Consider the following 25,871-nt stretch of genomic DNA (forward strand, 5'->3'; position numbering starts at 1 on the left):
GTGCATAAAGTAGCTGAACAAAGGAAAACAGAAAATCCTTTAGCTAAAAATCAAGTACAGGAGGCTCCCAAACTAATTTAAAAGGTTTACTGAAAATTTATTGACACAGAAAGATTTTTCCCTAAGTATTAAAGCATCTTTCATCAATCTACGAGTTTAAAATCAGCAAACACATATAACCGTAATTGCCATCAGCAGAATGAAACTGCTATTCCCCCAGCCCTCCACACTCAGCACCCATTAAAGAACGTATTTACGTGGCATGCAACAATTCTTAGTGCAGAACGAAATGTGTCCAGCCTAGGGCTGAGTAAGTGACCATAGAACAAAGGTCTGATACAAAGGTGTGTGCACAGAACTTCCTGTACCTCCCTAACAGAAAAAAAACGGTGGCACACAATCACAGGAAGATCACATCAGAGTGAATGAGATTATCTATTGCAGAGGTTTCTGAGACTAAAGGAGTACCGATCATTTCTGAAAATTTCACGCCAATCAAACGCTTGTTCAAATGTTTTCCATTCCATATGAACAACCATCACCAATAACTGGTAACAGTACAACAGCCTGCTAGAACTTATGTGAAGTGTAATTACGCTCTGCCACACACATCTTCAAATCTAATGCTCAGCAACTGAAATAATACAGACCTCCAGAAATACCTACTGAAAACCTGGAATTCAGCCAACGCTAGAACATGCAAGTTCGATCACTATAAATTTTGCAGCTAAAGGTGAGAAGATTGAATAACTGCTGCTCGTTTTTTGTTGTTTTTCTGAAGAATTCCTATTCTGACAGATTTTAAACAGATGAAGAAAATATATGAATGGTATTAGTTAATTCACATAGAAAGTAAAATACTCAGACGTATTTTAATAGCTCGTATACACACGTACGCACACATCACAATCATGCACACCCTAAGTTCATACAACAAATGCTCGTTACCCTAGGAAAATAGAAATATTTTCATATTCCATGTTAAAACGTGCCACTGAGAAGTTGACAGCTGCATCTACACATTACGGAGACGCGCAGGAGTACAAGCAAAATGTTTTTAAACTAGCTATTGCAAAATGCATCAGTCGTACAAAGGATCACAAAATTTCACCAAAGTGATTTTAGTTACAGGGATTATTTCAAAATGCATTTTCATTTAAATGAGACAAAGAATATAAATCACTTGTTTAAATATAATTTTCGCAGTCTTGGACTGAATCCAAACAAGCCCTGTGTATCTGTTCTCCCCATTGCAGGATTTGCATATCAGAGGATTGTTTGATGTCAACAGGAAGATGGAGACCAGGTTTCTTTTCATTTAAAAACAAATACACAATACATGCAAGTATATGCACATGAAAGCATAGTTCCTTGATTTGAAATGCATTCTGAAATTACCATAATTATAACTAGGTATTTTATTTAAACATTCCGATTTTATTTATTTATTTTGACTTAAATCTAAGTAAAAGCGGTGATGAAACACCATTCACAACGTGACTGAAACGGAAAGATCTTCCATTATGAATTGCCCTATCTATGTACTTAAAAAGAAGAAATACACTCATGGCTTCCAGGACAAGTAGGTGTGCCAACTGTAACACCATAGCTGACTGTACACCACAGAATCTGCTTCCATCCTCACAGCACAGATGTGCAGCAACAGCTTTTAAGATGCAATCTCACTCTACAGAAGCATTTCAGATTTTGCACAACTGTAATAACTTCTCTTTCTGAAAGCACCAACAACATTAATTTATTAGCCCTGTAGATTGAGTCTCTATCAATGTAAAGATATCACCAGTGTTAAACAATACGAAGTAATAGGTATCTTCACTTGCAGATATTGAAAAATAATCCCGTGCCTTTAAGACAAACTCACTGAACATTATCTTGCATAGTAATTGCAACGTTCCCAACGAAACACATATTTTCACTGGTATCTTGGGCTGCTGTCCACCAACAAGCGAAACACCGATGAAAAGACTCAGTTACTGAGAAGTCAGATCTTACGAAACTAGCAACTGAAGCACATTTTCCCAGATCTGTATCCTGAAGATTTACAAGGAATCCCATTTGGAACTTTACCTTCTAACAAGAAATGTAAATTGATGGAAAACATGGTCAAATTTAGGAGTATTTATAGCAAACAGCATAATGAAATTCATATTGCACATATTATCTGTCATCAAAGTAGGATCCGTTGCTCTACTTTATTTTAAAATAGTATGAAATGAAAAAAGCAGTTCTAATAGTTGTGTGCTCAGCCATCCTCTAAAGGGAAGTCAAAATGCAGAAGACACGACAGCAAAAGATTAACATCCTTTATTGTAGCACCATAAGCAGTTCAGTATTAAAACTAGTTCCATGTCTAGCGCTGTCGTTTCTTAAGTAGTCTAAGGTCCAAATATACAAATAAATCTAAATGTTTTCCCTCACAGCACACACGCTGCTGTGACCTGCCCCAACTTCACCTCAAAGGAACACACCCCGTCATAAAGCCTTCACAAAAGCGCTCTTGCCATCAACAGTTTACTATTCTGGCTTTTTGTCACACCTAAGGCTCAAAGGGCAGTCCTGTTGCCTCTCCAACCTCTGATCTTCTAGGGTGTGACATAAAAAACAAAAAAGGAAAAAAAACACAACACAAAACCCGTTTGAGGTGAAAGATCATTCTCAATACAGCAGGAACAGGGCAAAATAAGAACTGGTGGTGCGCGCGCAAAGATAACCAGATTATTTTTTCTGGTCACAGATCTGTTACTCAAATGCCTAAAAAGAGCTTTAAGGTAGGCATTTACATCACCAGTTTGCCTTTTAGTCACTTTCCCACGCCACTCAACCCCACTCCCTCCCTTTTCTTATTTTCTATTTTTTTTTTTTTTTTTTAAAACCAGTCTTACTGAGCAATTTCATTATAGGAAAATGGAACTCTCTAGGTTTTCCTTAATTAATTGCTAAAAGAAAAATGAAATACTCTCCAAATGTTTCCACCCTAGTAATGTTAAATATAGCTACCTTGCACATAAACAGCGTATGCCATTCAGTTTCTTGGAGACAAAAAAAAATTAAGTGAAGCATTGAAGGGGAATAAAAGATTGAAGTCAGTACAAAAGCATGAAAGTATATTATACCGAGTTTCTAAACGACAATGCTTTAAAGGTCACATTCCAAAAGCAAAAGCGACAGCAACTAGCAAATGGTCTTAGCTAGGCTCAATGAGGGCAATTGAGAGAATAATCCTTAAGGAAGGGTGCTCGACTATGTTTGCTTTTTGGAAGGAAACTAAGAATTTCCTGCAGATGAACAAAGACAAGTGAGAACAGATGATATCAACAAAAGTGCAGATTTCAGGTATAACTGCTTACATCTCAGTTCATTTCACTTTGGAAAAAAAATTGGTATTCGGTTCTGACGTTAGTGTGACTGAGAATTTTAAGGTGTGATTTAGGTTGCTTCAGACCTCACTAAACAGGAGGATTTAAGATCCCAATTAGACCGAACTAGAAATCAAGAGGTTTGTGAACACATCTTGTAGAAAGACAAACTGATTAGGTGAACAGTTTTTGCAAAGTCAGTACTAAGAAGAAGTTTTTTGGTCCTAAATTACTGTGAAACTAGCTTCCAAGACCATTCGCTGCTCTTCTGCTGCGCATGCTGTAGGCTGGAGTTGCCTTCTGGAAGAAAGGATCTGGGTAAAAGTAAAATGAGAATGACCATCTCCTTGCCTTACAGAGATACCTTATTCCTTCTTTCACACTTCGATAAGGATTTTCACAGCAACTGGAAGCACTGTTTGTTCTCATGTCTTCAATGGCAGCTTACAAAATCAAGAAGTTATTTTTTTTATATTTGATTACATAGGCTTATTTGAACACAGTGAATCAATAACCACATACTCGTGACAAAAGATGTGAATTTCATCAAGATGAAAAGGATGCAGGAAGGATTATTACAGGGAATCACTAAGTAACACACAACAATGTTCTTAGCAACTTCTGCTTGTGTTTCTCAGTGATTGTTTTAAAATGTAGAAGCATCTAGGTTGGAAAAGACCTTCAAGATCACCACATCCAACCATCAACCTGATTTACCAAGTCCCATCACTAAACCACGTCCTTTAGTACCATATCCACCGATCTCTTAAATACCTCCAAGGATGGCAGCTCTACCACTTTCCTGGTACCAATGTTTGAACACCCTCTCCATGAAGAATTTCCTCCTAATGTCCCATCTAAGCTCCCCCTGTTGCAACTTGAGACTATTTCCTTGTATCCTGTCACTTGTCATTTGAGAAGAGGGACCAACACCCTTCGTCCTGCAACCTGCTGTGTGGTAGGTGTAAGGAATGATTAGGCCTCCCCTAGCCCCAGTTCTCTCAGTTTCTCCCTTCCCCAGTTTCCAAGCTCTTCTGCATACCAGCGCTTCGTGGCACTGAGTGACATGGTTTAGTGGGCATGGAGCTGATGGGCTGATGGTTGGACCAAATGATCTTAGTGGTCTTTACCAATCTTAATGATTCTATGCTTTAGCATCTCCATATCCTTCGCGTAGTGAGGGACCCAAAAAGGAACACCATGTTCAAGGTGCAGTCTCACCTGTGCCACACACAAGGGTACAATCACTTCCCTAGGCTTGCTGGCCCCTCTAGTTCTGATGCAGGCCAGGATGCCACTGGCCTTTTTGGCCACCTGGGCACCCTGCCAGCTCCCAGAGAACAGAGGAAGGAGCAGGTTAGACAGCTGTGATAGGAAATTATGTAAGTACGGGCAGAAGTCTCACTGAGTGAATACAATAGAGACAAACCAGAACTAGCCAGGGCTTGCTGGGTCACAACAGAAGGGTAAAGATGGATTCCAACAGCTACATGCTTCTGAGAGACTCACGTTTTCAGAAATGGAGATTCTACTTAAGTTATTTTCTATTTAAAAGGTCATATCATTCTAGCAGGAAAGCAGTGTTCCGAAACCTATGTTTGGGTCTGCTCACCAGAATGCCAGACTACACAGGTCCTTCTTCTCAAAGAAATAACAATATCAGACAAAAAAAAAAAAAAAACCCACACAACTGAGAAACTTCTTCTCAAACACATTCTCCTTTCAAACACAATCAAAATAAAGACAACTACTTAAAGAAACAAATCTTGCAAGAAAAACACGAGTCAAAACTCAGGTATTTCCACATTTAGTGTATATTTTTATGCTAATCATCTATTAATTAGGCTGCTAATACAATTCCTGATTAAATTCCCTAAGAAATTTTGGACAAAAGTCACTACAAACCCATATTTATACCCACCCAATCCTTTTCAAGGATTCATTTCATGTTTCCTTATCGTCTATCAATAAACACTGTGCTCCACCTAACATTATTGCTCTTGCAAAAAAAAAAAAAATCAAGAACCTGCAGCATTCAGAGATAAAGATCACCTACCATAAGCAGATCTACTTGCAGAGCCACTAAAATAAATTTCCAGCACTGAACCACTTTCATTGTCTCTGCAGTTACTGCTGAGCAGGGCCTTCTTGAAACACATAGCTGCATGTTTAAATCCAGCAGTATTTGTTTACATGCATTTCTCTTCAATAAATACCCTTGGGAAAACTGGTACTGCATGAAGAAGTGAAATTTGTGTTTGAATCATTAACTCTACTTCCTAATAAAAAGCAATGGCATGACACAGTAAATACAAAGGTTTCCATTTTAGCGTTTTTCTTTTTTTCATTTTACTACAAATAAGGCAGACAAGTCTGAAATCTTCGCATGCTCAGCAAGTTAATTACGCAGCACAAACACTGACACTGCAAATTTTGCAAATAAACTCGCTGAAAACCTAAAAAAATGAATAAGCCTCTAAATATTGTTTGCAGGACATCAAACAAGAAGAGCACTAAAACCTATTAGCTATCACCTTCCAATTCTCCCTTCTCTCACAAGAACAGTCAGGCAGCCAGGCAATTCTGATAGCAGTGGGCAAAGGCAGAGACAAAATACCCCTAGCACTTGGACCTACTTGAATAGTTACATGACGTTTGATACCAAGTTCACTTTTTATGGATGACTGACACCATCACGCTCCTTGAGAAGACCACCAGCATACACAACAGCTTCAGACGCGTGGCGTCTGTGAAGGGGACCATCGCGAAGAGAGAACAGTGCTGATAGAGTAATCAGTTTAGCAGAAAATCTGCCCAGTCACTGTCCCAGTGGCAGACACCGACAACAGCTCTCCCTGCGCAGTGCTCACATGCAGGCTGCTTGCAGGTAGCACGCTGCTGCTCCTCTTCCTGCCGCCTCAGCACCTGCCAGACTGCCCCACAACACACGCATATGGGGAGTGGGAGCTTACCAAAAGTAACAGCCTTCCTACCTCATCAGGGCTCTGCCTTTTCTTTTGCCCCTACTTTTTAAAAATACTTATAAAAAAGAATGGACAAAAGAACCAAAAAAACAAAGAACAAAAGTGACACAATGTTAAAGAACATTGAGAAAATAATACGGAGATATTTGAGGCTTTTATCAATGACATAATTTCAGGAGAATGCTAATCTGTTCTCTAATATAAAACAAAAACAGGTGCTAAACAAAAATACAAGCCCAGAGTCACTTTTTAAAACTCCTGCTTGCCCATCTTAATAAATCAGTACGATGAAAAGGAAATACACAAACATGCAAAAAAACCCCAACTTATAGAAATGCTCTGTCCAAATCATGACGTCAAGCATTTGGAAGTAAACACGTGTACACAAAGCCCTTGGAATTAAAGCCAGCATACTTTCTCCTCCTCAAGAACATGTGCAGTTGTCAGTTTTTGTGTTGTTTGGTTTTTAATTATTATTTCAAAAGACCATTTTCTCATTCATTCATGACACTCAGTTAACGAGCAGGTTCAATATGTCTCTAGGCTTCATTTAGTGCACTATTCAAAACCTGTTGTTAAGTACAAGTTGGGAAGGAAAGCTTCCTGCTATACATCCTCGGCGTATCAAATTAATAAACTTTGTGAAGTTTATCTTCACAAATGGCCTTCAAAGATTATGAGATGGTAATATCCCTATTTTACAGATTAGAATAGGGAGCAAAGAATTAAGATCAAACGTGTTAATTACTTTTAGCACCAATCTTAAGCACCTCCTTTTCGACATACTTTGCTTTATGAAACAGTTCATCATCAAAGCACAGTTTCTGCTCAGATCAGATAGAGCTGTGAACACTCAGTACTTCTACAAATCAAACCCCAGTTCTACCTCGATTATCAGAAGTACAAGAACAAGCAATTACAGTTCCCATCAAAAAAGCAGCTCAGGTAGTTTATACAGTATCCCTTATGAACAGCAGCATGAGAAAGAACTGTCTTTGGAAAGCATTCAGCTGCATTAACCACAAAAACCTCAGTCTTCCTTGAATTCCCTGCCTTGGAAACTATCACTACAGCACAGAAGGCAGCACAAATTACAGCACACACTGCACAACCACAGTTCTCTCCCACAGTAGCTGCATCCTTAACACTGAATGGTGGTTCATCAAGGAAAAGCTAAACCTGTAAATTGCTGGAGCATAAGATACTCAGTAATATTATTTTCTAGCTTTGATTGCTTGATTTTGCAGATTCTACATTGCTTCCTTAGGTTATATGCAATTCCCTAGACTTAGAAAAAACAAAAACAAAACATAAAAGTAACAACAAATGCAGGCTCTCCATCACACAGCAGCTTACCAGAGTTGGTACTTTTACAGCCACAGCTAGTGCTGGAGCTGACCAAGCAACTTGCAGAGCAAGTATCATCACTCAAACAGGGAACATCTGGGCACCACCAGCGGTTGTCTGCATTTGCCAACAGCAGCAGAACAGCCAGGCTCCTCACCTCAAAGCCCAGTCCACCCCCCAGGTGGCAGTGCCCGGCAGAACAGGTTCCTCGTGCCCCCCTTACATTTGGACTACCTGTAACCCCTGCACAACCCGCCTCTTCTCTGCATCCCTCTCAGACCTGTCTCCTGATTTCTGTCTGTTCATCCCATTTTCTCTGCTGTATGCAATTGCAGCCTGTCCCCAGCCAGGCCACGTGGCCAAGTTATCATAGCCAGGCTCTCTGCCTGCTGACAGCTCGTTAGCCTCCCCGAGGCCCCTGCCCTGCCTGTCCTACTCTCTGGCAACACACTGCTCCTTCACTCAGCTCACTGGGTTCAACACTGGACTCCCATTTCTCCCAGTGCATCACTCTTACTCTCACTGACATACTCACCAGTCTTTAATGCCTTGTGCCTTAACTTCCTAGTCTGCCTTTTCCCAAGGACTGCTCACCAGCTGCTCCCGGTTCACTTATCTTCCCCCAGTCCCAGTCCTACTTGCTCTCCCCACTTCAGGAGAACTTGGTTGCTTGTCCGAACCAACTCTCCTCTCCACCTGATCTTTTGTCTTTTCTGCATTAAGCTCAGATTACTCTTCTCTATGTTATGAGAAAGAATAAGTACCCTCTGAGAAACTGGAAAGTTTAAGCCCATCCAAAACATCTGGAAAAAAGCTATTTCTGGCAAAGCAATTTCACTTCAGTCACCCGTGCTATAGGTTGAAGCATTCAGTCACTCATGTGGTATGCAATGCTGTCAGCACTAGGAGATGCAAGAGGTTTGTGCAGCAATCCATGGAGGAACGTCACTGCCTTGGCTGCTGTGACCCAGACATTTTTCTGAAGCACATACGAAGTCTTCTGTTAGAAGCATTCAATTCAGGTGAGTTTTCACAACCATCGTGGTAAAAAAAAAAAAAAGAAATCCACTTCGCAAGTTTTACATCTGCTCCAATACACAGGGGGCTACAGCATTTCAGACAAAACGGTGACTAGATTTTAAAACAAACAAACAAAAATCACATCTTGGCAGAATCATGGATTTTTCCTTAGCCACGTACTAAATCATGCTTTCTGGAAACACACCGAAGTGGTCAGCTGGCACGGAACATTTTAGTATGAACTTGTTTTGTTCTGACAAACCAAAGATGTGTTCTTGCACAGCTGAATCTCCACCAGCCCTAACAGCGAGTGCAGCTCCTGCCCTGCTACAGCACAGCTGAGTGTGCAGCAGATCGCAGCAGCTGCAGCACTGCCACCCAAACTATACTGGAAACAGCACGGTTGTCTCATCAGCCTGCCAAACATGGAGGCCAACAATGTCCTACAGCTGCTTCAACTCTAAATCAATACTTTGTAAAACCAACAGATAGCCAACCCATCTAGTCAGTGCATAGTCAATAGTTTCCTGAGACACTAGGTCATGCCCTGGGAAGAGTTAACGCCTGACCTGCTCCATTCTGATACTGCATCTCTTCCTTACCCAACTACTACCCTAACTTCATACTACTCCCCCAAATCCTCCAATTAGCACAGCAAAAGAGATTTGTCACTCTTGCAATTAAGAAAAGTCAACTTATCTCTAGCGTGTGCTATCAACATTCACCATTATCTACCCTGGTACAACACACCATACAGTACTGGGGTAGCAGTCATGAGGAGTCTGCAGTAGATTTGCAGCAGCTTCCCATTAGCAAGAACAGCACTCTGGGCTGAAAGAGCTGTCCATCACTGAAGCAGAAATTCCACTCCTCACACTCTCAAGAAACAAAAGCTGTCCCATAATGCAGTAGAAGCAAAGTAGCAGACCAGCTCTGTTCTGAAGTGCACCAAAAAGCCAGAGGTACACCCTTAGCGCTGCAAATATGCTCCCAAGAAGTTCACTCCTAACATATTTTGGCATGAGGAGAGGGTGCGCATCCCACTTGCCTGACGCAATTTCATGTAGCAAAGTCCCAAATAACCAGCACAGGTGAAACGTCAAAATGACAGTAAGACAATAAGAAGTCTAAACAGAGGACAAGCTACAACTACTCCACAACCAGCAATTTAGATGTGCTACCTATGAGTAGCACTGTTTTGATTGTCCTATTAAATATATAAATGCACACACACCTTTGGTCAAGGACAGAGTACACTGTTTCCAACTACAGAAACCTGAGAAACCAGTATGAAGCTCATACTGCTTTAAAATATTTCATTAAGTTTGAAAATACTTGCTTATTTTATTTAGATAGCTGTGCTTGTTTTTTCTAATTATAACAGTGAAAAAAAAAAAGATTCCCTGAATAATGGGTGAAGTGCATAGGTGACATTTTGTAGAATTCGTCTCTTACTGTCTCTTGAGAAAGCTGCTAATATGTTTTCAGCTTTTAGATGAAAGCTTTCATGCTTGTTCCCAAAACAAGATTAACTTCCAGAAGATCAGCATGACATATTCAGTTTAAAGTTTGCATTTTTTTCTGGTGCGCTAAGATTATTTGCCAGAAAAAAAAGCTAAAAATATCTACAGAAGGGAAACAGACCTAGAAGTTTTTTGCTTTAATCTTAAATAAAATATCCTAATTATTCTTCAATGTAGTTCCAGTACTATCATTTTAGCATCTTCAGCACAGATTTTACTCACTAGTTTTGGTTATTTTCGTATTATTATTTATATTGTTTACTGAACCATTCTGATGCATTTTCTTGGATAATGCCATCAGGTTCCTACTTGTTTATGGTATTTTCCTTATCCAATATGTATCAGTTGTCGCTTTAAGAAAAATAAATTTGAAATCACTAAGTCCGTAGTTTTGCAACCACAAAACAATCTTCACTCTGTGCTGGAAGAGAACAGTCACTAACAGGATAGGAGATCAAGCCCCAAACCTGCTTTACAACACACTTTATATCGTAACAGAAGGCAGCGTTACACAGCAATACCAGGACTCTGTCTACCCTTAATCCTAGGAGCAGTATTATCTTAACATCACCACATTCCCCAGTAGAGATCACAGGCTCTGACAGTCAGTAGATCGCGAGGAAGTGGAAGCAGGGACAGCAGTTAATAATTATTTACTTGTAAAGTCTTCAACGCAATGCCATCCAGCAGTAGTTTTACAGACACAGAAGATCGGGACTTCTTCCTCCTTTCACCATCCCTACACAAGGCTTACTCAGTTTAGAGCCGTACACGTTGTAGTGCGAAGTCAAACAACTGTTTCCCAGACTGATGAGGTTTGGTTTTCTTTCCGCATTACTAACATGATACTTTCAAGAATGTGGCTATAAAGAATAAGATGAAAAAATTCTCACTTTTGGACATTCTGCTTTTGAGAAGTGAGGCTGTACAGAAATGTATCTGAGTGACAGAGAAAACAAGAGCGGGGAGGATAAAGTGAGATTCTTCATGAATCCAGGACTAAATTGGAGTGGGTGGGGGAGGAGGTGCAGGGAGAAAAGAGAATGCGCATGAGATGCTCCTGATTTCATTACGAGATTCGTAAATGCCAATACACAGCTTCTTTTTCCCCCCTCCATACATCAAATTCTATGAATTCTATTAGAATCCATTATTGGTCCCCAGTATGAATGCATCAAGTGATTTTCCTCAGTTGTCTACTCAATGGGGACAAAGAGAGTATTATTCACAGGTAACAAGAGGGACAGTACAAAAGCTGGACTGGGAGGACGTGGTTCATTAAAGGAAGAACTAAAGAATTCATTAAGGTGCACTGTGAGGCACCACAGCTTTGCAAGTGTTCTCTGATGTGCCAATAATGTCATAACAAATACCCAAGTAAACCAGTTAAGTAGTTTTCCTTGACGTTAACACTAGTTTCAGCGTCATTCAAGCCATGGTCATTTTTAATTTCAAAAACACGTTCCATCCTTGTTTCTACAAATCACCCAGCAGCCAAATACCCAAACGCTCCTCTGGGGGTGCCTTTACATCCTCCAGCAGACTTAGAGCAACAGTCTAGCAATACAGGAAACCGAAGCATGGCTCGCTTGCTTAATAACACAATGTACTTACTTACCTTAGTAACGTGACAGGCAGACATCATGCTAGGAAGTTTTCCACACCACTACCTATTATTTATTTTTCAGGCAATTTTTAAAATGCTTTGTTCAGAAGACGTTGTAACTGATGCCCCTACACTTCCACTGATATCATCCAAACAGTCTACCAAATCATTTTCTCCACAAGCAATATGAAGACTGAGCACATTGTGACACCTCATACATATTTAATAATAGCCTGATAGGTTGTCATTAACATCAAACAGCAATCTAAGTTTGCTACATTAAACATGATCCCTGTGTTAAGAGGACAATCACAAACTGCCTCCAAGATCGAGTCTGTAAGAAATACCCACCGACTTAGACAAGGTGTAATGAGGCCAACTGCACTGAAGGAGCCATTATTCACACCTTGGATTTAAACAAAAAAAAGTGAAGGGGGAGAAAAAGCTTCAATGGGTCATGAGACCAGACATGCCATAAGGCAATCTCTCACGGAATACTCATATTAATAACTGTTGTGTCAAAACTGAACATTCAGAAGACAAGACAAACCTTCCTTTATGTTTTATGAAATGTAAGCCCACAAATTAATAATTCATGAGATGAAGAAAAATATCGGATTTGGATATAAATATTAACAAAACAATGTCAGTCTGTTTAGAACCAATTTTTGACTGTCTTGCTGTACAGTTATCAATCTAGAAGGCAACATTCTTCAGGAGTTCAAAGGAAAAAAAAATCAGTAACAAAGTCATTAATGAAGAAATTACAATTCTCCATTTATGTAGGTCCTCAATGAAATAACGGAACACTGTCCTGTACCCAGCTGTTGCTGAGAGAAAGTTAACTGACTGGTGTTTTTCATTCCCAGAGTTATGCCATGTTGACAACAATAATGTTGGTGCACAGACAAGAAAGTACACCAAAGGACATAATAAAACTGAGACCCACTGGAAAACAGGTAGGGAAACAGAGGAGATGATTGTCAAATGACAAACAGATAAAAAAGGTGGTTAAAAGTTAATGTAAGCTTCAGCATGTGAAGTTCAAAAAACAGCTCTTCTATAAACATTCCCAATCAGGTGAAGAGCTGGCGTTTAAGTAGTACAAAAGAAAGCACTTAACCCATAACCCACAACCACATATCAAAAAGCACTATACATGACTTCAAGCAAATCATGAAATACATTTTCTAAACATGTGTTAGTCTCAAGATAAAGAAGTATTTAAAAAGACCTAGAACATGATGCAGTCATTTCCATTCAAATCATTATTTTGTTTGCTAAAGTGACTGGCAGTCAGAGTTCAAAATAAAGAAGCAACCACTTCCTCCTTTTGACACCAGCCCTTTCTGCTTTCAGGGCTATTATAAAGTAAAGAAAAATGCAACTGTGCCAAAAATCAGGAAAGCCAGGCTGGTGGTGACAGTGCTTTTCGTTAGGTTTTTCCTCTCCCTAGTTCTAATACACGCCAAGTCTAGTTAAGTCCCCCATCTACGCTTACATTGTGAGCAATAGTGTTAAAAAACAATACTTCCAAGCAAATCAATATTGGGCATACATTAAAAAAAAAAAATCCCACTTTTCTCTACACATTCAACCCAGCAATAATCAGGCAGAACGAATAAAGATGTTGAGTATTAATATATTTTAGTAATGAAAAACAAGTTAATTCCTACCTTTATCATTCTTGAGAGATCTCCAGCATCAGCTAATTCCAACACTATGTTCAGTTCGTTGTCTTCAATGAATGATGCATAGTATTTAATTACATTTGCATGATTCAGTTGCTAAGAAAGCAGATTTATAATGCACATCTTAGTGTCATGTCTTATCTTTTATGAATGTAACATTCTTATTTAGGCAAACAAAACACCTTGAAATTTACTACAGTAAGATACAAAACATTTGTGCTTAAAAGAAGCATTTACAGATGAACATTTTGCAAGAACATGAAAGACTGCAAGAGCATTGTGGCCATTTTAGGTAGAAGTTGCACTGAAAGAAAAAAAGACTTATAATTGCATCTATGGAATAGCATGCTAAACTTAGCTGAAACAGTAAAATCAATTTTTAAAAATCAGTACTGCACTGTACACAAGACACTTATCTAGAATACGGTATTTTTAGTAGCTTCTACTTGAAAAGTTACACCGTTTTCTAGGATTCACTTCTTGATGTTAACTTTTAAAGCAATTAAAGATTCCTGAAGTGAGGCTTATAAAAGCTCTACACAAGTAGCAGTGGACACTTTCAAATGTATCTGTGGAAAATAAAAAAAAAATGAGGTACTTCAATGATAGCTGCAAATTTTTTTTTTTTTCAACAAATCTTTTACCTTAAGAAGATCTATTTCTTTGATGCAATCAGCACGGGCTTTGGCATCCATTAAATCAAATATCTGTGCACAAGAGATAAGACACATTTATTAACTGATAAAATAGGACATTGAGTGACCATTTTTCTTACCTCATAGCATCTATTCAGCAACTGAAGTTACACACTACATACATGGCAAAACTTAACACTGTAATAAGAGAGACACGTAATGCTCTTTGTGCAATTGTAAACATTGCACCCTCCAAGTACTGGTTTGCTGCTCCACCAATTCTTTTAGGCCCTTTGTAGGAAACAGGTACATTGAAAGTACAAGTTCTCTGCCTGGCACTTCTGCTTATCTGTTCAAATACATGGAAATAATTCAGCACCTATCCTTCAAGTCAGTTCCAATCCGGATGTCAGCTTCCTCTCCCATACCTGCCACACTGTTATCAGAAACTGATTCTTTCTAGGGCTAAGCTTGCCCTTCTCTCCCAGTCTCTCACTACAGCCCTCCGTTTCCATTTTAAAGATGGCATACGCTTCTATTCCCTCAGGATCAAAACTTCACTGTCACCTCTGATTCCTCCTCTCCCATTTCTTGCCCTTCAGCAAGGGAAGAAGTGATTTGAGTTCTGTAATTTGTTTACTGCAGCGCTTTTTTCTAAACCCTCATCTGTCACCTTGACTCTTACAGCCTTTTACAGTTCACCATCTCTGCTCTTCATTTTTTTTCCACCTCCCATCTGCTCCAAATTACTTTGCAATGTATCTCATCTTTGCCTCTTGCACAGTTAACCACATTACCCTCCACTAATTTAAATTTTTGTTCACAGTATTTTTTTTCCAGCCATTTAAGAGTCCTTGTGTTCATAATACACACTTACATTTGACCTACATTCCTTCCCTTTTTACACCTGAAAACTTCCATGTAATCTCTTACCACTAACCCCAGATACAAAGACAGGGAGTAACCGTCCTTTGAGTACCAAATGTGCACACAAAGGCACTATGCTAGGAACTGAAATGTCAAACCTGGAGATGGGAAAGAAGAAACAAGAGAGAAGGAAAGATAGGAAAACAGAACTACCTAGAAAGAAAGGGAATAAAACATTTCACATCTACTTGTATATTAACGCCATGACGATAGGCAATAAACATACTGAGCTACACGTAATTATTCAAGGAGGAGGGTCTGGAGGCCATAACAGAAACAGCAGGGTAAGTCGCAAGAAAGCAACGCTAACACTAAGAAATAAAGCAATTTCAGATGTAACAGAAAAGATTACTGCACATTAAGTTATAGGTGCAAGTATTAAAAGATAAACAACACTGATGGAAAAGACAGCAGAGAGTTTACTTATTAAGGTTGGGATCACATTTAGCCTAGGAGATAAAACAGCCTGCATCGGCTATAGATCTAAACTCTGAATGAAAAAACATTGCTCTTTTAATCATCTTGAAATACTCTAACAGTCCTACTATTTGCTACAGTCATGAAGGACTGTAATAATTTTCCCAGGAAACACTCGGGAAGCTTCTAAATACTAGGGGCAGCACATTAACAGAGAGTCACCAGGAAGGCATGAGCTCATAAATGGCTTTCCCAGCAAACTAAGAGACTAGCAAATGGAAAAATGTACACCTCTCCCAAAAACAATCAATGAAAGTGTACCCTGAGTAGCAGGGAATATAGAAGAGGATCAGTACAGGTACACGCCTTCAAGATTCACGCTTCTGCTAAGTTCTAGATAATGAGTTAAGAACATTTCTTATGAGTGATGCAGAGATCCAAATGCAGGCATGGCGAACTCAAGCACACCGGGGAATCAAATCAAAGCTGCAAACAGAATTTGAGACTGAAAACCGTACACAAACGAGATCTACTCATAATGCTTAGAGAAATTATTCAAAGCACAATTTCAAGATTTAAAACCCAAAGATCGTCACTGCATGAATAAAAAGATAAAAAAGGCAGTCTGCACCGCTAACGACTCTCCCAATTCAATCTCAATTCGTCACTTAATTCGTTATCTGGCATTTCTGCTCCTTTTACCATGAGCAAGTTTCATTAACTCTTCTCAGGGTGCAGAGTATCTCTAAGTGACTAAGCATTTTTATTCTCTACTGAGTCTACACTGGAAATATACACTTCAATTTCCAGTTCATGAACACAAGATAATTAGCCCTAAGCCAAACCTCTGCATGCTGCTATTCAACATTACAAGCCCAGACATAACCTCAAAGGACAACAAAAGTCACCTCCCAGAAGCCAAGTATTCCAGTTTCAAAGATGTTAACTGTCTCCAATGAGGAGATTAAGAACAAAAATCAAGCCAACAAAAGCCCACCAAACCCACGGCCTCTGAAGACCCCCTGCCCCACCATACCCACCAGCTGGCAGAGACCTTCTGAACACACTGCCCTTCCCTTCCACCAGGCTGCTCAGAGCAAGAGGCCCCCGCTGCACTAAGCCAGGTCAGCTCACAAGGAGCCTTACGTGAGCACAGCAAAAGCCTTCTTCATTTCAACATCAGGCGATTCAGCAATGAAGAACATCTCACACCAAAAAACAGAAGCCCCAGTGAAAGAGTTTAAAAGCTTAAGAACACCCTTTCAAGTGTAGGTCGAAATTAATGCGTGGCACCTGGTAGCAATCAGAGCACCTGTTCTACAGGAATTGCAGGAGACAGATTACCATGCAGGAGTAGCACTTCCCTCAGCTCTTATTTTTTTAGCTCTCTTTTAGTTACAGTAGCACACACCCAGCAGGCGAGTGACTGGTCTTACCTGTACCTACATTGTTCCAGCAAGGTGACCTATTTGTGCAATACAGATCGAACAAAACCAAAGCGATTAAACTTTTGGACCACCAGAAAGCATTAGCAGCAGGCAGCCTGGAAGCACCCAGCACAACGCGAAGCGGAGACGTGCTGAGGAGAAAGGAGCTGCCAGCCATCCTCTTCCTCCCAGCAAGGAGCTCTGGGCATTTGCGGTGGAAGCCCGTGAGAAGAAGGTTTGCACAGCGACTGCTGGGAAGCAGCAGTAATTACAGCAATGCTCACACACGCAGTCTAACTGACCAGTAATAAAACTTGCTGCACACCGATGAGATTGTTAGGACATTCATCAGGCTAACAATAAATTCTAACTCTTGACTCCACTTACAACACCCAGGATTAGGGTAATTCAGGCTGTGGGCGTGTTCTCACTAGCCTGCACAAATTGTACAAAGTGTAATGCAATCATACCTAAAATTTGTATTATTTTACTCTAATTTTTAAGGACTATGATAAGATTAACATTTCTACAAAGTAACTATGTTTGCCGAGGAAAACCTATTAGTATGCAAAAATTACATTTAACATTTTTACGGTGCGCCAGTTTTCACAAAATGTCATCAAATATCTCATTCTGACAGGGCTGTACCCTATCTAGCAATTACCAGGAAACTCCTGAAAGCAGCTCAACAGAGCTGGAGAGATCTAAGAGGAGCTTTTAAAGCCCTTACCAAAACTGTTCTTTCAGCATTCTGGAAGCATCAGCTGTAGGCGCTGTCAGGAGATACCAGTACTTACAAAACCACTTGTAATCTATTTTAAGGCACAGAACACAAACTGTTCCCTACGCAGATGTGTAAACTAAACAAAAAGGCTGCAATACATGAAATCAGCTTCCTGAGTAAACTTCTTGCATGCAGGCTCACACACGCACCTACTGCTCCTCAAAACTCCGTGCGCAGCAGAAGGCTAAAAACAGCCACCAGATGGAAAACATCAAGCCGTAGCTTCTAAGCGTAGACTGCATTTGCCCAATCATCAACTACCAATTTAACTTCAAGTAAAATGAATGTGTCAGTGTTAATTTCAAATAGTACCGCTTTCAAAATATTCTAAGGTGGGAGCCTACTTCATCCCCACTGCTCTAAAGAGGAATGCTTGCTCCTCCACCACTTTTGCAAGAATTCCTCTTCAGTACTAAGGTCTTTTTAATCTCACTATTTAAATGACAGTTTAACCTATTTGTTTAAAATTTGGTGTAAAACAAAAATACCTTAACAAAAATATTTCTAAAGCAGAACACAAACATTTCTACTGCAACATAAACCTACAGACAAATAAGCAAAATGAAGACTTGAATGCACATAAAAATTAGGAGAGAATACTGAACAGCAACAATGAGTATTACAGTATTTTGCCACCGCTGTGCCAAGACAATAGTGCTTCATAAAGTGTGAAATTACAAGCGCTTTCCTATGATTAATTATCTCTAATTCAGGCCTCAAGTACCAATCCACTGACAATGCACAATGAATAATGAATGTTAAGTGCTGGATAAAAGGATGCATTGTTTAGATCTCTACCATAGAGGTCTCCGATTTTTGAATGAAAGGGAAGAAAAGGTGGAACAATGTGAGGCAGAGATGTGACAAATCCGCAATTCTGTTGAAATATGCCATTTCACAAGATATTTTGAGTAGCTAAAGTTTATTTTAAAAATACCACATCAAGCAAATATAGCCTTACAGTCACTGACCAGATATTTACATTCTTAAAATACACTATTTTAAGCAGCTTGTATTTAAGTTCATGCCAGATTCACAGTTCACATCCCCATATAACAAAACCAACTGTCCATTCACAGACTTGCCTGTACTGTAATGATTCACCAGTTATCAAAAGACAACTGACATGCTATTCTAAGGACAGAGACTTAGTCTGATAGCAAAGGCGGGGGGGGTTGTAGACAAGCAAAGGTTTTCAGACACACAGATCTTTCCTTTAGGTCTGAAATAGCTGGAACATTTTACTAAGCCCAGTACCACTGAGAACTGTTCAAAAAGTTGGTCCAGCCTAACACCTTTGAAGGAAAAGGTGGTATGTCAAACAGCGGGGAAAATGAAAGTGGAAGAGGTGACTAACTAATCTAACTGATCGTGAATGTACTCTGTGGGACAAAGACCGGGTTTGTTATGTGCCATAAAACCCATCTCCTCACTGACTCCCATCTTTGGCATTCTGTAGCATTCTAGAATTTAATTTCCAGTCTTGGCTCTGGAGCATATTTTGTAGGCTCCTCGCGAGAATCAAGACAAAGAGATCAGAGATAAAACAAGTATAACTGTAGAACGTCATCTGTAGACCACTGACAGCTGAGAAGGTTTTGTCCTTTAAGGGTGATTTGTCAAGATTTCTTCCAGAATCCAGCAGTTGCTTCCTTCCCTCTTCTAAGGGACTGCTGGAGTTCTTACTGCCCAGAATGGCACGTAGCACCTAAGAGAACTGATGGTTCTCTTGCCAGGATTATTTACAGCAGTAGACACGTACTGCTTCTTCACCAGGCATGGCCTGTTCAGTCCGTTTTGAACATCACACTTAAGGAACTTATCTATAAGCTCTTCAAATTTAGAGTGCTTTGTTCAAAACTTACCTGTGGTTGATCTTTTCCGATATTTCCTTGGCTCAAAGTGTTACTTAAACATTAAAGAAAGTGAAGCAATAAAGTTAAGTCTTTTAATTCTGGTTTTACTTCGGTAATACTTCAACAGCATCTCAAAAATAGGGTTCCATTGAAAAAGACAGAACCAAATTACTACATACACCATTTCTCTAATTATGAGGAGGCTAAACACACACCAAGAGATGAAACACAAAAGGGATCAACTAGAGGAAAGCACTCAACATTTTGTGTTTTCTGTTTAAATTACTAGAAAGCAATTGCAAGTTAAATAGTTTTCACACTGCTACATATTCAACTGGAAACCAAACCAAGATTACTATTCCTCCGTATCATCTGGACTCCGAAGCAACGACAAATTCAGTAAGAGTGGGTTTTGTCACCATCTGCTTGTCCTTCCTCCCACAGCATCTTACCGCCACTTGCATCTGCGCACACTGAGTTCCACAAACATGCATTTTGCACACATTAATATAACATTTATCAATATTGTGCATATTTCAGCCAAATAAAATTTTTATAGCAGAAAATAAACATTCTCGTTGGAAAGCTTCATTAAAAATAAATAAATAAAAATCAAAACTGGCAATCTTTTTGGAACAAATAACGGCCTGAGATCCAGTAACTCTAAGAAAGGAAAAGAAGAATAAGTTACAGCAGACCTTGTGGGCTAAGAGGAACAGGGGGAACCACAGAAAGGGATTAACTACAGGCTCAACCTTGCCAGGAAAATGAAGCAGGGGTGGAGGTCTAAGACTTGCAAAATCAGAAAGGCACACATGCAGTACGTAAGATGCAAGATACTTAAGGAAAAAGAATGGGAAAAGAAGAAGGCAGCACCGATCTCCATTTGATTTGTTTCTTTGTTTTCCTAAACACAAAGTACAGGATTTAAGAGATACTGTCTCAATGGCGAAAAGTGGAAAATCAAGCACAGGTCTAAAATACGGAGAATACAGTATGCCTCTCATGATAAAAAGAAGCACTTCTCCCACTTTGTCTATGCTAAGCTTCCATTAATGAAACACCAAACAAACAAAAAAAAGGTGGTGTTTTAATTAAAAAACATGACTGAAATTAAAAGCAAGAAGCACCACTGTAGAGTAGACCCAGGATCTCTTCTAAAAAGTAATCACTTCTCACTAGAAGAGAACATCTATTGAAACAAATTTCATAGCAAATAGACAGTGATTATATAAAACAGCATTTCTAGGAAAATCTTAAGGAAGGCCACAGAAGGAGAGTAAGAAGTTGGTATCTAAAGCTGTTCCATTTGGACAGGAGACCAACTATTCAAGCTGAAACAGCCATGCCAAATGGTCAGTGACACAACTGACATACCATGACACATTTGAATTCCCAGTAATATTCCATGATAGTTAATATTTATTTTTCTTCCCCCATAGGTTACCCAAATCACACCTTCCATTCATATAACAGTCTTCTACACGGACCCAGCCTTCGTAAGGAAAGCCGTTTTACAGATAACACATCATCATCCCTCCTGAGGCACACTAGTCAGGAACATTCACAAGAAAAAAACTACCGCTTACACTGGATACTTATAATACTACGATGAAGCCCTTCGAACGAGCCACAACACTTTATTCTTATTTCCTACTAACCACCAATTCTATTTTTAGATATTTATTACATGATTTCTATAGCAGAGAAGCTACAAAGGCTGCTCTCTAAGTAATGCCTTCTATTTTATTGTGCTGGCCCAAGCCATGATAGGAAGATGTTGGTTGGATGGCGGTAGAGGCTGAACCTTCGCAACAATATTCTATTCCATGTTGTTGCTGTGTGACAGATGGCACCAGAGGGACACTCTCACAATGGCATCTGACATGGAAGTGCATATGAAACAGAGGTGCGTCACAGAATTCCTCCACATGGAAAAAACTGCACCCACTGACATTTATTGATGCTCGCTGACCATTTATGGAGACCCAACAGTGGAAGCAGCAAAGTCAGGTGGTGGATGGTGTGCCTCCGGAGTACAGACAGAGGGTCACCTCTGCTGGTGCAGGCTGTTGGTCATCACCGGTGAACATGCATGGGTCGTGGTGATGACTGTACTGAAAAGAGTGTTTTGTAGCTCTATCAAGCAGTATAGTTGTGCTCTCGTCGTTTCCATGGAAATTGATAGGAGGCATTACTTTCAGAGCAACCTCATTGCTCAATCATCAGCTGTGTATGGACAGCATGATGTCTTCTTCATAGACGAAAAATCTTTTTTTTCCTGACATGGAAATTCAGCTTCACAAACTGACTTGAAATATCATTAATAGTACACATTATAATGCCTCTGTATTCTTAACACAAACATTGTTATAAAAATTTCATAGTTAACAGTGAAAGGCTGGATTTTATGACTGTCTTCAAGCACCAAGGCATTCATATCCACCTTAATTGACATGCATTTCGAGTCACATTTGACCTTTTTGGTTTCTCATGCACTGAAAATGAACGAAGAATTAGCCTAATGTTTTAAGACTGTTGATCAAAGTTCTTAGAATATATTTCAGCTTTTGAAGTGGTATATATCTGGCAGTCTTCCCAGAAGGGGGAACCAAGCCTTTTTTTTTTTACCCTCTAAATGACTGCCCATTCTCGCCCTGCCTCCTAGTTCTGCAGAGCAGAGGAAATGATGGAAATGGAACAGCAAGTCAAGACACGGCAGAGAAGCTTACAGCACATGCATTAGCACAGCAAAATGAAAATAATTACAATCCAGAAACACTAGAAAATGGTCTATGAAACCTGACACATTGTTTCGCAATAAACTAGCATAACTAAACACCCTTCAGGATTGATCGCAAGCCTCCCTCAAGTAATAAGCTAGGTATCTCTCAAGAGATGGGAACTGAAGTGACATTTTAAGTTTCAATTTCAAAATTACACAAATTGTCAATGAATTTTCAAAGAAAATCCAGTCAAGTATTTTTAAAAGGTAAGAGTCTTAGAACAAAAACCAATAAGCAACTCCAAGCAAAACAAACAAGATTAGAAATAACTCTGAACAGAGACTCAGGACAGTCTTTTGCTTGCATGACAATTAAAAAAGCAAGACTTTTTCACTTAAATCATCAGTTTGGGTTAAATTAATTAAAAAAAATACGAACTGCAATGAACAATCAATCAGTCCTACCAATGCCTTATGCTAAAACTTACAGGGACATCACGTTTCCTGGCATCAATGACTTCATCAGTCTGCTGCCCTTTCATCTTTTCCAACAGAACTGCTGTTTCACTACCATTTCAGCATTTAATCATGGAAACATTTGGGGCCCTCAAGAACACACAAATTTTGACCCATGTAATTCACTTAATTCCAATTTGCAGTTGCATTTAATTATTATCTAGGGTCCTGAACATACATTTATTATTCATGAAAAGAGTAGTATGAACTCAGCTGTATCCTGAAGAAAGCACTGAGCTATGACTTGAAGCAGTTTTGGTTCATTTTCGTTCTAGGTAATACTCAAGTCTTCTGAAACAAGAATTCGCTTCTATTATGACAAGGTTGACTACACATACACCTCATTTTATTTATGCACTTTTGGAGCATATTTGCTACCTGAAAATGACTTTCAAACATTATCAGCTCCCAACAACACTGAATTACAATTTCAGAACATTAGTTTGAATGGTTCTATACAAAGTCATGTCATAAATTTTGAAAGCTGTTAATTTCTTACTGTCTAGATGTTAAGCATTTAGAAATTCATTAAAGTCACATCCAAACAATGTATGTCTTTCAAATTTAACTGTACCCTTTTGAATATCTATAAATTACTGCTAAGCTTCTACTTCACATGTGCTAAAGCAAATCCTTACCTGAACCTTCTTCAGTGCTACCGGTACCCCATCCAACAGGCAGGTTGCTCTGTAAACTTCACTGAACTGGCCACGGCCAATCTTCTTCTCTATTCGGAAATTGGCAAGCGTATTATAGCCCATGTCAGGTCGCAAGGCTTTCTAGAACCAAACACGTTACAAACAAGTTTCCATCACTAGCAGAACCAGAAACTAGCTACACACAGATCCCAATCCTAAAAAGCACACAGAGTTGTAATTCAGTAAGACTAATCATATAAGGGTGTAAAGAGTTGTTTGAAAACATACAGTTTAAATAATTAAATTTGCTTTATCCAATTATAATTAAAACCTAAACTGTTCCAAAGTAATAATATGTTCTAATGAAAGCATCCATTATACTATTTTCTTTGATGAGAATTAAAAATTACGAAGTGTTGTAATGTATTTAAAGAGGTAATAGAAGCAATAAAGTATCAGTTTGCATAAGAGGATACTTATGTAGATACTTACGTAACTACACAATATGTTTTTTTTATATACTTCTGTTGCTCGAGGAATCAAAATATTAAGACTCTCATTTTGACAAAAGTGATGTAGCATTAATGCAAGAATGCATTCTACAACAAAAGACCTAGCTTAATGAGATATTTATACTGCTTTTAGGGAAAACGTCTCAAATTGCACATCGCTAAGATTTAAAATTCTCTACACAGTTCTGTAAGCCAGTTAAAATAGGCTATGTTTGAAAAGTATTGTGTACCTCCCATTTGAACTGGGAGTTGCAGCCTCTGTCTGCACAGTAACATGACAAATATTAGCGTGAACCACTAAGGCAGTGTGACAACCGCATGCTGAGAGCAAAGTCTCACTAATGTGTTTTGGCATGCAGGTTTGTAATCACACATTTACATATGCAATGACCTACATTTGCATGTCAGATCACACACTGTCTTGCTTTATTAAGACCGGGCACCTCCCTGTGCTTGGCGGCCAGAGTGGCGAGAGAGGGCCAGAGGGCCGTGTTTTTTGGCAGTTGAGGGATGAACTGCCACCAAGGATTAGGCTGATATGGCCTGAGCATTAGACACTTCATTAGAGGTAATCTGTTTAACAGTGGGCAGTGTATGTAAACTTCACAGCCCATTTGCGGCACCTTTTCCCCCCCATGGCCTTTCTTCAAAGGGCAGCGTGGCTGAGTGACAGCTTGTCTCATCTGCTCCCTTGTCCTGTCACACAATTTAGATGTGGAGAGCTGACATGAGAAGCAACATAGCTGCACATCTCCAACCACCACTGGGTCTCGCCCAGACCCAGCGCAATTTGTAGAGAAATGAGCCTGTGCAGGGGGAAGACTTCTTTCGGTCCAAGACCATAACAGAACAGATTATATACACTTCACTAATGATCACATTACATTTTATTCACTGAGTAAATCAGTGGGTGCTCAGAATATCACAACTCCCATGCAAGAGATAATCTATCATACAGTATTCAAATAATCAATGAGTTGCTTCCTCATCTCCAGTTCATTTTCAAACTTCAAGCCAGTGTACTAAAACTGCAAGAATATATATATATTTTTTTTCTGTTCTGAGTACCCCTCTGTACGTTTCATTTCTCAGCTACATATTTTATTGTAATCTTACGCAAGGAAGAAGTAGCAGGCAGGGAGAATATCAGTTTAAAATTTTCAGCTATGAAGAATTAAGAAAAACAAAGCAATACGCTAATTACTCAAGGCCTGAAGAGCTCATCTGTAGGACAAGTAGTAGAAGACAATCTTCAGCAGATAACATAGCACTCAGACTGGTTTCAGCCTCAGATAAGTGCCAGTACACAATTTAGCAGACCGCTGCCAGCAAGGCAAAGCATACTTGCGTAAAGGCCACTGTAACATAAGGCATTCACTTAACTTCAACACTATGCTAGAAAGGAGCTCTCAAAGAGATGTGCTATACAGTGTTTTTGTTTTTTTTCAAAACTTTCGATTTGCATGCAATTATCATCTCAAAGATTCAAAAGCATCTAACATCCCATAAGGTATCATCAAACTCCAGCAGTGATCAAGGGAGGCAGACAATAGGATAGCATATGCCAAAAATCTAAGACCACTGAAGAAACCAGTCAAGTCTTTATTCACCAAACTCTCCTATCATACAGTGTTCCCAGAGAACAACCCACACCGGTTCCTCTGCTGTGCAAGCCTCTGCAGGAGGTTCTCAACCTCCTTCAGGAAAGAGGAAGCTCGGGGAGACCTAATTGTTCTCTAGAATTCCCTGAAGGGAGGCTGTGGCGAGGCAGGGGATGGCCTCTTCTCCAAGCTAACAGCAACAGGACTAGAGGGGATGGGCTTAAGATATGCCAGGGGAGGTTCAGGCGGTATATTATGAAAAACTTCTCCCAAAGTGAGTCAGGC

The 25,871-nt window shown here is 39.5% G+C and overlaps 1 protein-coding gene across 3 annotated transcripts in view; it reads right to left on the bottom strand.

Moving 5' to 3' along the window:
• NEK7 (NIMA related kinase 7) overlaps positions 1–25,871 on the bottom strand; it is a 64,173-nt gene that overhangs the window by 24,431 nt on the left and 13,871 nt on the right. For all 3 annotated transcript variants that reach the window (XM_021405152.1, XM_021405150.1, XM_021405151.1), the window contains exons 3-5: positions 23,474–23,614; positions 14,193–14,255; positions 13,534–13,644 (exon numbers count right to left, since the gene is read on the bottom strand). In XM_021405152.1, the coding sequence (XP_021260827.1) occupies positions 13,534–13,644; positions 14,193–14,255; positions 23,474–23,614 (315 nt within the window). The remainder of the gene's footprint in view (positions 1–13,533; positions 13,645–14,192; positions 14,256–23,473; positions 23,615–25,871) is intronic.

This window comes from Numida meleagris, chromosome 7, assembly GCF_002078875.1.
Source record: "Numida meleagris isolate 19003 breed g44 Domestic line chromosome 7, NumMel1.0, whole genome shotgun sequence".
Lineage (NCBI taxonomy): Eukaryota > Metazoa > Chordata > Aves > Galliformes > Numididae > Numida > Numida meleagris.